This window comes from Citrus clementina, unplaced genomic scaffold (genome assembly GCF_000493195.1).
Source record: "Citrus clementina cultivar Clemenules unplaced genomic scaffold, Citrus_clementina_v1.0 scaffold_4, whole genome shotgun sequence".
Lineage (NCBI taxonomy): Eukaryota > Viridiplantae > Streptophyta > Magnoliopsida > Sapindales > Rutaceae > Citrus > Citrus x clementina.
In genome coordinates this window covers 16401390-16417027 of record NW_006262274.1, presented here as the reverse complement: position 1 = coordinate 16417027, position 15638 = coordinate 16401390, and the positions used below count along the sequence as shown (strand labels likewise).

Sequence of the window (15638 nt, the reverse complement as noted above, 5' to 3'; positions counted from 1 at the left end):
CAAACCATCACAAACCAAGATAACTTGCTCCCATTAATTTCAAATATTAAACTGCTTTGTTGAGTTCTACAACCTGAAAATACAATTCTTTCAACATTCTAACAGCATCCTAGTTCACAGTTAGATATCAGAAACAAATGTTAACATATTTAATGCTAATCTTTATTCCATGAGAACTTAAAATATCCAAAAGAAATGCATCTACCCTACATATCTATTTACACAACAAGTGTCCCTTCAATTCCAACAGAATATACATGCCTCCATCTTAAGATTTCATATGGCACTGAAATTAAAAATTTCGTCAACTGATAGAAGCCACCACACAATGGCAAAATATATATGTTTATTATCAAAGAACAGAAGGCATCATTTGAGCAAATTAAAGAGACAACTATTCTCAGCCATTCTTCTCAATATGGGATAGACTTCTTGTATCGTCATATCCACTCTCAGCACCATAGGCTGGTTGTTCCTTATGCAATCGGCGCCCTTTACAATCACACACTTGAGGGACTTTTGCTTGACACTTTGGGTGGAGCCCTCTCTTTTCTTGTCTCGGGAATGACTACACGAACAGCCGTGATATTTTTCTGCTTTGCTGTGATTAAAACTGTTGATGATCACTCTGGGCTTTGGTTGCCTGGCAATATCTTCCACTTGTTCTTCCAGAACAACACCGCTTATCACGATGTCCACCATCAACTTCAGGGCTTGAAGTACAACTATTCTCAGCCATTCTTCTCAATATGGGATAGACTTCTTGGAACTCACATGCCTTACCATCTAGTCAAGCTACCTGAAGGAGGTTTTGAGGCTCGGCTAAAGAAAGACTAGATGCTATTAAGACAATTTGACTGTATCATAAATTAATTATTAAAATAATTATCAACAATACAATTACCAAAATAATTGTGGGAGTTGGAGTTCATGTGGCAGTGCTGGAGAAGGAGTTGAAAATAGAAAGGAAAATGAGTTGAAAGGGAGTGAATGAGTGCTGGAACGTATCTGTTGAAAGCGAAGAAAGAAGAAGGAGTGCTGGAACGGATCTGTTGAAAGCGAAGAAGAAAGTGAAAAAAGAAAAATATTTTAAAATTCCCATGGGGGAAAAATTTTTTTTCCTCACGGGGGGGGGGGGGGGGGGGAAGGCAGCACAAGCTGCCGTTTCTCTCAGCGTTCTCTCAGGGTTCCCGATGTTTAGCAGCACTCTTTATTTTTATTGGAAAGCGAGGTGTGACTCGCTTGTTCTGAGTGTGCAAATTGTTTTGATTTTTATGAAGTAAAGGAAGAGTGGTTGATAAAGTGAGAAATTTAATTTAGATGCGGAAAACTCTAAAAGTCGCCTTAAACTTGCAAAATAACGAGAAAGATGTCAGAGGTAAAGTCGGGGATGACCGGCGACCACACTCCAATACTCAAATCAGAGTTGGATTATCTTAAGTTAGAGAGCTTGCACGCTCTCAGTAATGGAGCCTGGAAGTTGAAGGAACCTCAACCCTCGTAGTGTGTATGTTGGCTGTTGTGATGAAAATCAAATATGAATATTATCATAAGGTGTACCACGACTGCCGTGCAAGCTGGCGTTATTTTACTGGCGTTCTTTGTTGTCATGTCAGAAATATCCTTGTTCTTCGTACGTGTGGTGGCTTGAATGTTTAAAAAAAAAAAAACGTAGAGAGCAAGTTTGAGGAATATATACTTGTTAGACATAGTGTGATGGTCCCACGTACTTCTATTAAAGTTGTTGAGAATTTACACGGGAATGTCCCAACTATCATAGCATCAACCATTTTGGCTTATTTGCTAGTGTGACAGACTGTTGTCCCCTCTTTTATAGCACAAGATTTTCTCGTTGATTCATATTTTTTACTAGAGACTCAGCCAATCATTTTTGGAATTATGTCTCTTTCATTCCTTACATTTTTTTAAAATATTTTTCTGACCTTTTTATCCTTATTTGCTAACCCGAGTATCTTACAGAACACTTGGGGTAGGTGGTGTAGACCAACATTCTTGTAATTACTTTAGCAACAAAACTCCATATCAACATGTGACATTTTTCTTTGATCTTCTACTTTTCCCCCAAACAATCATCATTATTATTTCATTGCACTAGAATTTTAGATATAATATAAAAAATTTTGAAAGAGTTTTTACTCTTGCAAGTGCAACTTAACTATCATCCGCCAAACGCAGAAGTTAGCCATGGTTAATAGACTTTTCTTTGGATTTCAACATTTTGCTAGCAATAAGAGAATACTCTCATGGCATGCCTTCCAGTTCAGGTAATAATACTGGATGGCAGAAGTATTTTTTGAAATATGTCCCTACCAACAAAGATCAAAATATTTTACTAGAGAGTTTTCTTTTCAATATTCTACCGACCTATCCAAATTTGCATAAAAGGAAAATTCCAGTTGCTTCTTTACACCCTTGTTCTGTTTTTGCTTATGAGTATAATTATCATACCTTAGTGGGTGTAAGAAGAAGGTTTAGAAGTTGACGAGAGGAATGGGTGGCTTTGTGTTGGTCAATTTGGCTAGCAGGAATCACATGATTCATAGTAATGCTGTCAGTACGCCTCAAGAAGTTGTCATTAGAGTTGAGAATATAGTGAATTTGTTTAAAGCGGGCACTCTGTAAAGTGGAACCAATGCGAGTACTAAGTCTAATAATCTCAGCCTGTGTTGCCAAAGTCCTCCTAAATTACAGTATAAAATGAATGTTGATGCGACTGTCAGTTTCAAGGATGATTATACTAGTGTTGCAGTATTAATTTGTAATTCAGAGGGTGAAGTAATGGCAGCTCGAAGTGTTGATTCGTAATTTGGAGGGTGCAGTTATGGCATCTTCTATTTGCAGGGTGATTTTTTTTATGGAGATGTAGGGTTTGTGGAAGTTGTTGCTGTGCAAAAAGGAAGTCGATTTGTGAAGGACATTGGGCTGGCTCCAGCTATAATTGAATCAGACTCTCTTAATGTGGTTAGTCTCATTAGTGACAAAATAGCCAGCTGCTGTGAAGTGAGGTGGTTAATCTCTGAAATTCAAGAAATCATATCTTCTTTTGAAAGCTCTTTTAAAGTTATTTTTACTCCACGATCTCACAATGGAGCTGCACATCATCTAGCTAAATCGACTCTATGTAATTCTATCGAGAAAGTTTGGATAGAGGAAGCTCCAAGCGAGATCTATGCTTATACATATAAGAACAAATATATGTAACAGTTTTAATCAACGAAGTTTCAGTTTCCACAAAAAAAAAAAAGAGAATACTCTCATGGGTAACCAAAAGTTAAATTGAAGGGAGAAACCTCCCATCTGAATCTAACAATCTGTCATTGAACCAGCAATCAAAGACAAGAAACTAGAAGGAAGATATTCGCAGCCGAGAACAACTATGGCTATCTATGGTATCAGAACCTTTTAGTAACTAATTGCAAGTCATGCAAGAATGAGCATACTATTGATGTCACAGTCATAACTCAATAAGTAAATTACAACAATCACTGATCCAATAAAACATCACGATTCATGAGAGACTGGATTCTTGACCCTTGCTACTACATTCACAAATGTTTGATAACTTTTCTCGTACTTGATCAGCCAGTTGAGAGGTTTCCTGGTCTATCTTTAAGGGACGCCGCCTCAAACTCTGGAAAAACTCCAAACATTAATTGATCTCTCCTTGAAGTTTTGCTTGCAAGGAATAAGAAAGCAAATAAGTAACAGTTACCTCAGAAGTCCATAAGCAATCATGTGCCTTTCTGGGAATTATATGGATATGAGTCTGAAATTTCCAAATTTCAAAACCAAAATGTCAAAACTTATTGTTCTCGTCAATGTAGATCAAATAATTGCCACAACACTACATCTAAGTTCAGTTTGAAAAACCAAACAAAAGAGGTGGGGAAGGAAAGAAAGAAGACAAATACAATATATTGGCATGCAATTTATTGTCAAGATCCTTTTGACTGGAACTTGTAACAACTTACGTGAAATATAACCTGGCCAGCAGCTGCACCATTGTTAACCAGCAAGTTGAATGAATCTGCATCATTCAAATGCCAAATAGGATAAATTAATCTGCTGATAGGAACAGTTTTGCTAGTACAGCAATGCGTAATGAAGAAGCATAAAACATTTCTCTTGTAAGATTTACAAATGGTCCCATCACTTTGCAGAAGTAGAGTCACTATGTTGATGAACTGATGTTTTCATTAGCATAACCTCAACATTTAAGCTGCCTAACATCAAATATTCCTCTTCGAGGACGTAATGAGAAAGAACATCTAAAGTAGCATAGACAAGTATGAAACCATCACTGTATGTTTACAATATCAAGAATCATTATCATGAAAGACTAGGAAAGTCAAAGCTAATGTCTTCAGGCCATAGAAGATTTGCTATATAGAACAGAAATCACGGGCCATAAGAGCCAGGACACTGAAATTCATTGCTTCATGCAAGTACCTAATCACCCTGTAATTTACCCAATGAACAAGTTCATGAAAAGCAAATCAGCCACTCCCACATGCAGTATCAAATCATTCAAAGCAAATGCACAAAACAAATAACTAAATAAGTACCATAGTGTGTCTAACAAGAAGTTTTAGTATATGTAACTCATATACATCAGAAAAATATTCACTGTCAACAATGACATTCTAACAGATATTACTGAACAACAAAATTTGGTCTCCATAATTTTATCACTATTGTCCATGTGACATCACTGAAATCACATTCACAATGCCAAAATACCCCCAACCAGTAGCACTTTTTATACATGATAGAGCCAAGAAGCCAAGAGAGTAACTGGGCAAGAAAAAAAGAGGGAGGTGAGAGTGAGATAACTTAGTTGTAACCGCCGTATAGAAAATTTGGCACATACCAGCATCTGTGGCTTTCATGATTGCATTGCTGATTAAAGGTACCTTTGCGCACATTGCAGCTACCACCTGCCCAACAAACTCATTGAAATACACATAAAAGACAAAGAAAAATGGATCTTTCTAGATAAGAACTCCTGTACTGAAATTTTTAAAAGGGATGGCAAACTCCAGCAACATAAAATGGGCAAGAAATCTTATAGGAAATGAGAGTTTGATCAATGAGGATATTACTACACACTTAACAGAATTATTATTCTCCTTGACCGGTAGAATCTAATGTTTGAACAAATGGACAGACAATTATACGTTAGTAATCATGCATGTGTCGTGACTACAACAGACAGGATTACTATTTATTAAGACATTTGAGCCCCTATTGTCAAAAAGGCATCCATTAAGCAAAAACATATAATCCTATATTAGAATACAAACTACTATTACTGGAAAGACCATGATTTGAAAGTACTAGCAAATATCTACATGAGAAACATTCAGATTCTAATTTTGTTGTAGAGAATGGAGAACCAGAAAGAACGCTGTCAAAATGCTCATACATGCACCTCAAGGTTCCTTCAAGAGGTTCACAGTGAAATGGTAAAAGTTTGATACAAGTAGAACCACGAAAAACTAGACAGCACAATCTATCTTATCCTGTATTTCCAATATCCAGAACTTCCCACTTGCTGGCGCTGTGACTGGAACACCCAACTCAAACATTCACTATGACTCCATAAGTACCCTACAAATTGTTTAGAGTGAATTTACCATGTTTTGATGTAAACTGTGTGTTCACTTGCTTCATATGTCTTATAGCAGCACCTTCTCACAGTCTTTGAGAAGTATATCATGACATCAACATGGTTTGATGCAAACCAGATTTTTTTTTTTTTTTTTTTTTCGATTTCCTCAGTAATTTCAAGCACATGGAGAGACAGACACACAACCATGATACAGTTGTAAGTCAGCCAAAGTCATGAAAGAATCTTTGCTTCATAAATACTACTAACAACTGCTTCAACAAGCAAATTCTTTTACATGGACCTTTTACCTCATTCTGAAATGGGAGTTCCTTCGTAGATACAACAATACTGGACAGAGATATGATAGCCACAACCACCAATCTCAACCGAAATCTTCTGCTCGCCAAGAAGTGCCCATGTTGTTAATTTTCAAGTTCATTTCAACTTTTGTTCTAGAAATTTCAAGTTTTGTGCAAGATAAACCAAAGTTTTGTTGGAGTTTGTATCTTATATATACCTAATATTAGTCAATCCTCGTATTATAAAGTAACAATGACAATACACATTATATAAAACAGACAATGCATAAGGACTCCACAAACTAGAAATTTACTTACAGATGGAGGAGTCGCATCCAAGCAAGAGAAATGAGATTTCGGGACAATAAGAGAGTGCCTAAGAAACAAGCACGAAACTGTAATGAGCAGACCACAAACAAAATAAAATTAAAATCAAAGATTTCGAAAACAAAAATGAACGTATAAATTATCACAGACTCACGAGTACAGACTTCATTTCCAGAACCTTCTAATTCTACTAAAATCAGCAAGAATGTAACAAAACACAGCTGATGTAATAAAAATTTATATTGGATAGATGATAACTTACCCAAGACTCAGAGGATTGGTATCCAAAATACACAGGCACGTGTCGTCTTCATAGAGCTGTAACAAACAAAACTGAAAACCAGATCAAACAATTAAAGCCTTAAAAAAAAAAAAAAAATTCACCTAGCACCTTATTTTTTCGAAATTTACCTTGACAGCAGGAGATTCGCCCCGGATAATCTTGCAAAAAACGCAGTCGTTTTCATGACCGCTCTCCTGCGAACGACTCAATCGCTGCTGCGCGCAAAACGACGCCGAAACGCCTGACGAAGAAGAAGAAGGAGCCGGACCTGTGGGGAGTAAATGTGAGGAGAGGACAGCAAGCCTCCGTTTCGGTGTTCCCATTTGAGGCTATACCTATGATATCGGTGTCTGTGAATTCGCCACGTGCGTCGTCATGTTCATTCTGAGAGAAAGGAGAAGAGAGGAATTGGAAGTATTATGTATTATATGTATTATTATTGTTCGAAGTTCGAACCGATTGTTCTGTGAGGATGTGAAGTTGTAATAGTGACTGGTCGATTGGTGGCTTATCCAATTTCATCCACCGGACCACAAGCATGATTTTTATTTTTTAAAAAAAAAAAGTTTTGTCGTCTCTCAATCCCATAAACAAATTGTATTTTTGAATTTTTATCAATTGGCTGTGTAATTAATTAATTATTTTTTAATTTTATTTTCAAGATGTTTCTTAGTTTATCGAATGAAGAAGTTTTTAATTTGTAGTGTGATATATTCAAATTTATTAACTTCGTAATTTGAATGAATAATAATAATGGAGTGTCCAAGTGATATGCAATAGTTTTGATGGTTGAAGTTGAATTTATTAACTTTTTTCGTTATTGTTGTTGTATTTGAATTTTGTTTTTTTCCTGAGAGTATACTCATATATGAATTTTGTTACTCCTTTTGTGAGAAACTGAGAATACCAAAAGCAGTAGACCACCAGGCGCGTGTATTATTTTCTTTTAACTACTCGTTTTCAAATGAAATTAACCCGCTAGAAGTTTTGAGCTTTTTGGGCTAAAAATGTGTAAACATGATCGAAGATGGGCCTGCACATTTAATACTAAATTCTAATAAGCTTTTTTATTTTTTAAAATCTCATTCTAATAATTTTAAAAGTGCTTTTGGCACATTATATTCTATTACATTAATTGTATTACATTAAGTTGTAATATAATATTATATTTGGTATAATATAGACTGTATTGTATAAAATAATTTTTTTCATTTTAATATTTTTGTTAAATTAATATTTTAAGATTATTTGAGTTTTTAATTTTATTTAATATTATTTATTTATTATTTTAACTAAAGGAATTTTAAAAAAAAAAAAGTAAATGTGAACAAGACCGTATTACAGAAACCCAACCCCCCCCCCCCCCCCAAGTTTATTTAATTCTGAACTATTCATATTATGGTGTATTATAGTACATCGTAATGTGAACAAGAAAATTTACCAAACATGGGTTGCATTGCATTAGCTAATGCAATCCCATGTAATATCGTGTACCAAACAAACCCTAAGAGTAGTGTATTTATAAATACTCTTATTATTATTATTATTATTTACAGTGGCGGGCCTATAGTTAGGTTACACTGGACTGTAGCCTAGTCTTGATCAGGAAAAAATTATTTCATATCCCTCATGTTTTTATTAAATTTATATAATAATAGAATTTTTATTTTATTTTCAAATATGTCCTTAATTAATTATATTTTTTATTTGAAATTAGTGACTTATTTTATAAAATGATTAATTTGTATATTTATTTGAATAGATTGAAAACATTAGAGGGCTAATGTTATTATTGTTTTAGTTTATTTAAAAAATATATAATTGAAAAAAAATAAATAAGCCAATCTAATTTAAATTGTCACTAGTATTAAAAATACTTACAAAAATGACATGTAATAGCAATACCAACATTTTCATAAATTTTTTATGTGAATTTTGAGTTTTCATTTAGTATTTACATTAGCTAAGAGGATAGGTAAGAAAATAAAATTTGAGTATTTTGAGGAGTTTTTGATAGAAGAATTATCGGCATCTGATTCTTCAAAAGAGAGTTAGAGCGCCTACCAAAGAAACAGCGGCACTTAAATATGTTTTTACTAAATGAGTTTCATTTATTATTTAAATTTTTGACTAACAATATATTTATAATTTTAAAAGATGAATAAATTTTAGTTGTTTGATTTATTTAAATCTATTAATTAAGTACTTGACTTCAAACATTAAAGTTTTACTTGTGAGTTTTAATTGATTGTAATTACATATATTGATTTATGGTATCAGAGCCATACCCATCCTTGAAAATTTCATGTTTTCTAAATTCATGTCTTCTTGACCAAAATGGTATAATTTAAGGCTTTTTCTATTTTGATCTCTAGAACTTCAGGCGCAGAGAGAACTTCTCCTTCATGGCATCCACTTCATCTTCCCCTCCTGTTACTCTTTCTTCTACTCTTTCTTTGCCCCGCTCTTGCACTTCTCATACTACCAATAAGATTGAAAACCTTATCGAATATTCCTATATCCCTGAATCCGCCCAAATCAGTGAGTCCTCCTACCCTCTTATCAGCCCTTATCAGTTGTACAAACGACCTAGCTCCTTTACCCGCAGTATCCGCACCCTTATCTCTACCAGACGCCCTCACCCTAAAGAATATATCCAGTCTTCTCGCCTGGATCAGTGTGCTCTTCAAGCCACCTATGCTGAGCAATATGTCACTCTTGACATACCCTCCGAATTGGTTTCCAACTGGAAACGCGAAGGTTTTACCCATCTCCATCTTGGAGGCATCAGATTAATCCTTACCCTTCATGGGAGAAAAAGATTACCGGTTACCGCTCGACTTGCTATGCTTGATACCCGGTTTAAACAGTACCAAGATGCTGTCATCGGTACTGTCCTCACAACCCTTCATGCAGGAAGTGTTTTACTCACTTTCTACCCAAACTTTAACCTTTCTCTCCAAGACCCAAATTTGCCCACAACCTTGAAAGTCCAGGTTCAGATTCAAGGTGCTGAACAAATTTCTTCTGCAAAAATTGCCACTTTACACCACCAACTGGTCTACAGGCTTCAAAATCACGCCTTAGATCTACCCGCTCCAGAACACCACTCTGACACCCTCATGGTGTTAGCAGAATCTGACCAGATCCCGACAATCATCCAGATTCCACGACAAATTCCCCGCCATGAGCTCATCAAGCTTATGCCTCTTGAATGGATCTCCAACTATGAACAGTTCCATAACAATACGGCTCCAATTCAGACCTCTGAAAGCATGTTTGAACGACGACAAGATGGAACCGTCAGAATGACTTTTAAACCACCTCCTAGTGCTCCACAAGAGCCTCCTAGGCTCTCCTTTACCTATACTTCAGTGATCACAGCTGTTCAGACAGCGCAGGAAGATCTGCCCATTACTGGGTTTAATTCTCAAGGCTACCCTGTTTATCCAGCCAAGCACAATGGCCATTTCCTATGGGATGCCCCTGGTTCCGGCATGTGTGACCCAAATTGTCCCTGCTGGGATGATTGGGAAGAAGACGATGATTATGCAACCACAAGGAAAAAGAAACCCAAAAAGAAAAAACCTCATGTCCCATGTCACCACTATGACCCTAAACCACCATCAGATCCTCCACCTCCACCGGCTCCATTACCCATCTACCGAAAAGAACTCACATGGATTGCCAAACATTGTAAATCTGAGATTCCATCACCACTCTCACACCCAACATCTATCGTCCAACCACTGGCTTGTATGATGTTTTCCTCTACTTCTTCAGATTACTCTTCTTTATTTCCTCCTTTGGAACCCCATACAGATTCTCAACGAAATGTTGTGTCCAAACCCTTTATCCCTTCACCTATTACCTCCACTGGCCACCTGGAGCCCCTTAAACCTTTTGAATCAGTCCTCAACTGGCACACTCAAAATGCCAAGGCCCAAAATGATTCTTTGTTGCATCTCAATTCAAAAGTTGAGCACATCAGTTTGCGAACTGAACAGATTGAGACAAAAGTTGATTCCATCACTGCACAGATGCAGCAGATCCACCAAAATCTTTACTCCCGAATTGGCCAACTCGATTCAGAGTTACGAGCCATGCTCGCCCACAGATACAATGGTCCCGAATTTGACCAAAAAAAAAGGGAAATCAGGCGATTAAAAGCTGAACTTGCTCAGATTGAATCTGAAAAACAGAGACCTACCCTTTTCACCACTTCACCTCCTATCCCTTCTATCGGTCCAACTTATCATCCTTTTGCCTCTATGCTCTCTCCTATTAAACAATATGACCCTTCCAAGTTATTTGGCATGACTCATACTCTTTTCCGAGACAATCATTTGCCACCGCCACCTAAACCTAAACCCAAACCTAGACCGCAGCCTCGACCTCCCCCTCTTCATCCTTCCTCTCTGACCATCCCTGGCCAACCATCTCCTACTTTTACACTGCCATCACCACCAGCTCCTTTATCAGTCCCTGCCCAATCAAAAGATAAAGAACCCATGAACCAATTTACTGCTCACACAGTCAGCCATTCATCTACAGATGATCCACCTTCTGATTCAAATCTAGTTGTTTCAGATAGCCATACCGAAACCGACACAGAATCTTCAGCATCCACCAGTGACTCTGAAAAGTCCTATGCTGATATTACCAAAATCCTGATGGCTCAACCTGATCAAGGCCAAACCTCTCATACAGAACCATATGTTAATATTCCCTCCGACGTTGAAGAAGAAATGCCTGAATCTTCTGCCACAAACCAACCTTCTCCAGCCCAGCCCAATCCACCCAGTCAAAAATCGTCAAATGGTCCATGGTTCACATTTGATGATCTTCCATCTCATAAATGGCGTGACCGACTCAATGAAATGTCTGCCTGGATTGACCTACAGATGCTAAGAACAGGAGCAACAACTCAATCAGTCCTTAGAGAATTTGCTACTCGTTTTACGGGTGCTCTAAGAGATTGGTTTGATTCGTTAGGACAATATCGCCAATTACAGTTTGTTGACCTTCCAGAAGTTTCAAGTGCTCTTGCTGTACTTCATGATCAATTCCTTGGCGATCCTTCTGCAGTCTTTGAAGCTGCCAGACGAGACTACCTCAACATGAAATGCTGCTCCCTCAATGCTAAGGATCTTGACTTCCATTATAAGCGAATGTTCCTGCTGTTCTATAAGCTTAATGGATTCAATGAGCCGACATTAAAGCATGTCTTTCTGGCTTCCCTCCCCGAAGAACTCCAACCTGACATCCAGAGACAACTTACAGCATCCAATCTTTCCCTAGACAACATCTCTCTTGGCAAAATCTTCCAGCTTGCCAAAACCTGTCTTGACAAACTTTGCGAGCAAAAACAGTTTTTCAAAGAACTATTGAAAGACAAGGAACCTTTCCGCAGTGCTTGCAAAAAGCCTTATTTGCAGATCAAATGCCACAAGAAAAAGGATTGCGATTGCAGTTCAAAGAAAAAACCGGCATTTTCAGAAATTCAAAACTCCAGAATTTTCATCCAAACCTCGCAGATCCCGAAAGCCCTACCGGTTCTTCAGAAAGAAATCTTCCTCCTCCAGAGAATTCAAACGAAAGCAATCAAACAGATGTTTCATTTGCAAGAGAAAATGCCACTATGCCAAAGATTGTCCCAACAAAAGAGACAAGGCCATCCGGTTGGTTGAGCATCTTCAAGCAACTACAGACTACTCTCCTGCCAAAGATGAATTGGAATTCTATTTCTCTGAACAAGATGAACCCAACGATGAAACAGTGTTCGCACTACAAAATTCCTCTGACTCAGATAGTGACCAGTCTCAAGTGATTTTCCACCAACAGTTACTCTCCTTTGATACTACAGTTCCTATCCCATCCATCAAACTCCAAATCTTGCCCTCAAAATTCCAAAGGCCCATTCCAGCAATTGGTCTTATAGATACTGGTGCCCAACGAAGCATGTTGAATCCCCATATTCTCCCACCAGAATATTGGACCCAGTCTGAAGAACATTTCAAAGCTGTCAATGGCAAACTCTTCACCACCTCTTTGATTACCAGAAAATCCATTGATATTCAAATCTTCCCAAATTGTGTTATTTGGACCAAGGTTATTGGTTCCACTCTTCCTAATAAGGATATCTTATTAGGATTTGACATCCTTCACCAAATCAAACACCTTCAAATCATTCCTACTGGAATCCGAGTCAAGTCCATGTTCAAACCATTCACAGACATTCTGAAACTCTACAATTTGTCTGAAACTCCCCAGTCTTACCAGGATATTTCAACCAAACTTTTGAGTTTCTGTCCAGAGTCCCATTCTGAGTTCACCCATCCAAATCCCTTGTGGAAAAATAAGTCTTTCTTTATTAAGTTACCCTTCAAACTCAATGAAGACATTAACCCAACTAAAACTACCCATCCAGGAATGAGTCCTTCTGACTTACTCCTAGCCCAACAAGAATGTTCACAATTGTTAGCCCAAGGTTTAATTGAGCCCACAAGTTCCCAATGGGCTTGCCAAGCCTTTTATGTTGAAAAACATTCTGAAATTGTCCGAGGAAAGAAACGCCTAGTCATTGACTACCAGCCATTAAACATGATTTTACAAGATGACAAATTCCCTTTACCTCGCCGACAAAGCATGTTCACTTTTCTCAAAAATGCCCAGATCTTTTCCAAATTTGATTTAAAATCTGGTTTTTGGCAACTAGGCATTGAACCCTCCGAACGTTACAAAACCGCCTTTTGTATTCCCAATGCCCATTTCCAATGGACCGTCCTACCCTTTGGTCTCAAAACTGCCCCCTCCATTTTCCAAAAATCCATGGTCCAAATCTTCTAGCCTATTTTGCATCATGCATTGATTTACATTGATGATATCTTGCTTTTTTCAGGATCACATGATGACCATCGCCAACTGTTAACTCAATTATATGATATTATCCAAAGTCATTGAATCATGTTATCGGCCAAGAAAAGCACCATTGCTACAGATAATATTGAATTCCTTGGTATGATCATCAAAGATGGACGTTACCAGCCCGGAAAGCACATTGCCCAAGAATTGCTTCACTTTCCAGATCAACAACTTTCCAAAAGGCAAATCCAACAGTTTCTCGGCATTATCAATTACATCTGTGATTTCCTCCCACATGTGGACCATCACACTCATCATCTCTCGGCCTTATTGAAAAAGCAGCCCCCATAGTGGAATGCTGCCCACACAGCTGCTGTCACTACCCTAAAACAGATCGCGCAAAATCCGCCTCCTTTAAAGTTGATTACTGATGGAAAGCGTATATTGCAGACAGATGCCAGTGATGAATCATGGGGTGCCATCCTCCTCGAAGAACTCAATAACAAGGAACATTTTATCGCTTACGCTAGTGGACATTTTTCTGAAACACAGAAGCACTACCATAGTGTGTTTAAAGAAATCTTAGCGGTAAAGAATGGCATCAAAAAATTTGAGTATCATCTGATTGGACACCATTTTCTCATCCGAATGGACAGCTCAGCCTTCCCCAATATCTTTCATTTCAAAGGTAAAACTGTTCCCGAAAAAATATTACCAGATTAAAATATTGGTTTTCCAAATATGACTTTTCAGTCAAGCATATAAAGGGATCCCAGAACCTCATCCCTGATATGCTCTCCAGACTCTCCAAACCACAAAACCCTCTCACCATTTTTTCCACCACCTACCATTTTCCAATTATCTCCATGGCTACCTCACTACCCCCAGAAGCTCTCACCAAGAAAACTTTTCCCTTCAACAAAACCTTCTCTTCTGTTTTCGCCATCCAAGAATTTGCTAGAAAAGCTCTCTTTCGCTTTTTCATGAAAGCCTACCTTGTCACCGACCCTTTTCCTTTTTCCACTTTCCACCCAGAAAATCTGTTCCTTACAGGTTTAACCCTTGATCCGACCAGAGACACCACTGAAGACATATTATGGTACATCTGGTGCCTAACAGTCCTGTATGCAACCAAGTTAGTCCTCCCCATTTCTCCCACTCTGGACCACCTCCTTAATCCAGATAACGCCACCTCTCTTACCTGGACCCTACTTGAATGGTTCTCCCCCATCCCATGGTGGAGAAAGAAACTGCAACAACTGTCCGAAATTTACAACCTTGACCGTATGCCTGCCCCTGAAGCACAAATGTTCACATCCGTTTTTATTATTCACAGGCCATACTTCCAACATCCAGACACCCATCTCTTTTGGACTCAAGATCAGGTATATGAATGGTTCATTGCACCACATATAACTGTGATTGAAAATGACATACAAGACGTCCTGCACAATTACCTTTGCCAATTAAACCACCAACCTCCGCCACTTAAAGATATCTCTCACACCTCCTTAGGTCCACAACATGACCTTCTCATGATACCCACTCCATCTGCCATATCTAAACCTAAGTCCACTGGCATCATCATCAAAGAAGAACGACCAGACTACACTGACTTCCTTTACCAAGACTCTCAAGACCCATGGGAAGACTTTCTTCCTCTGAGCCAACACCTCCACCAGTTTCCCCAACCAACAATGGATGAACCTGGCCCCTCTATACCAGGACCCTCAACCCAATCTTCCAAACAACCAGCTCAACCATCCAAAGTTGACAAAGCCACCCAAACTTCCCCTAAGTATACTCCGAAGTGTACTCCCAGAGACTATAATTGCCCTTATCCACCATGCCGTGGTCCCTCCTGTAAGCATCCAAAACTCTCCAAAACTTTCTTCCAACAGCATCCTCACTCTGGTGATGCGGACCCAGATGAGACCGAAAGCTCATCCGAAGACGAGTACATGAATCTCCGCTCTCCATAAAGTTGTTTGTCTTGTTGCTTTCAATAAAGTAGTTTGTCTTGTTGTAATAATTACGTTTTACTTTATGGTTTTGTCTTGGCTTGCCTTACGCTTTGGCTTTTGCCACTTGTAAAAGTCTTTGTACGCATGCTTTATCTTTTGTCCAAGTCTTGATCGGTGGGCTTGGCTTTCTAAAAAGGTGTGCTAGAAGTCATGATCTATGTTGTCGTATCTTTACTTTTGCTTTTGACAAAAAAAAAAAAAAAAGATAG

At 38.1% G+C, this 15638-nt stretch overlaps 2 protein-coding genes across 3 annotated transcripts; one reads left to right on the top strand and one right to left on the bottom strand.

Moving 5' to 3' along the window:
* The first annotated feature begins 342 nt into the window (after positions 1-342).
* Positions 343-837, top strand: LOC18044972 (sphinganine C4-monooxygenase 1). Its single transcript, XM_006437169.2, has one exon. It carries the CDS (start codon positions 343-345, stop codon positions 835-837), a length of 495 nt encoding a protein of 164 aa, XP_006437232.2.
* A 2438-nt stretch (positions 838-3275) lies between these two features.
* LOC18044971 (adenylylsulfatase HINT3) lies at positions 3276-7042 on the bottom strand. 2 transcript variants are annotated; one of them, XM_006437168.2, is made up of 7 exons: positions 6670-7042; positions 6521-6591; positions 6250-6307; positions 4892-4958; positions 3993-4048; positions 3734-3787; positions 3276-3652 (listed from the first exon to the last, which is right to left on the bottom strand). In XM_006437168.2, exons 1-7 carry the CDS (start codon positions 6862-6864, stop codon positions 3530-3532), a joined length of 624 nt encoding a protein of 207 aa, XP_006437231.1. In that variant the 5' UTR covers positions 6865-7042; the 3' UTR covers positions 3276-3529. The 2 variants fall into 2 exon arrangements, with proteins under 2 accessions (XP_006437231.1, XP_006437230.1); XM_006437167.2 differs by having other exon boundaries at positions 6521-6576; positions 6670-7041.
* Positions 7043-15638: the final 8596 nt, after the last annotated feature.

What these genes read in the sequence shown, in the direction of transcription:
- LOC18044972 (XM_006437169.2), top strand. Translation starts at nt 343, where the DNA reads ATGTTTATTATCAAAGAACAGAAGGCATCATTTGAGCAAATTAAAGAG.
- LOC18044971 (XM_006437168.2), bottom strand. Translation starts at nt 6,864, where the DNA reads ATGGGAACACCGAAACGGAGGCTTGCTGTCCTCTCCTCACATTTACTC. An exon ending in CTGGCCAGGTTATATTTCAC is followed by an intron (nt 3,788 to 3,992) that starts GTAAGTTGTTAC and finishes TGGAAATTTCAG; the next exon opens with ACTCATATCCATATAATTCC. An exon ending in ATTGCTTATGGACTTCTGAG is followed by an intron (nt 3,653 to 3,733) that starts GTAACTGTTACT and finishes GAGTTTTTCCAG; the next exon opens with AGTTTGAGGCGGCGTCCCTT.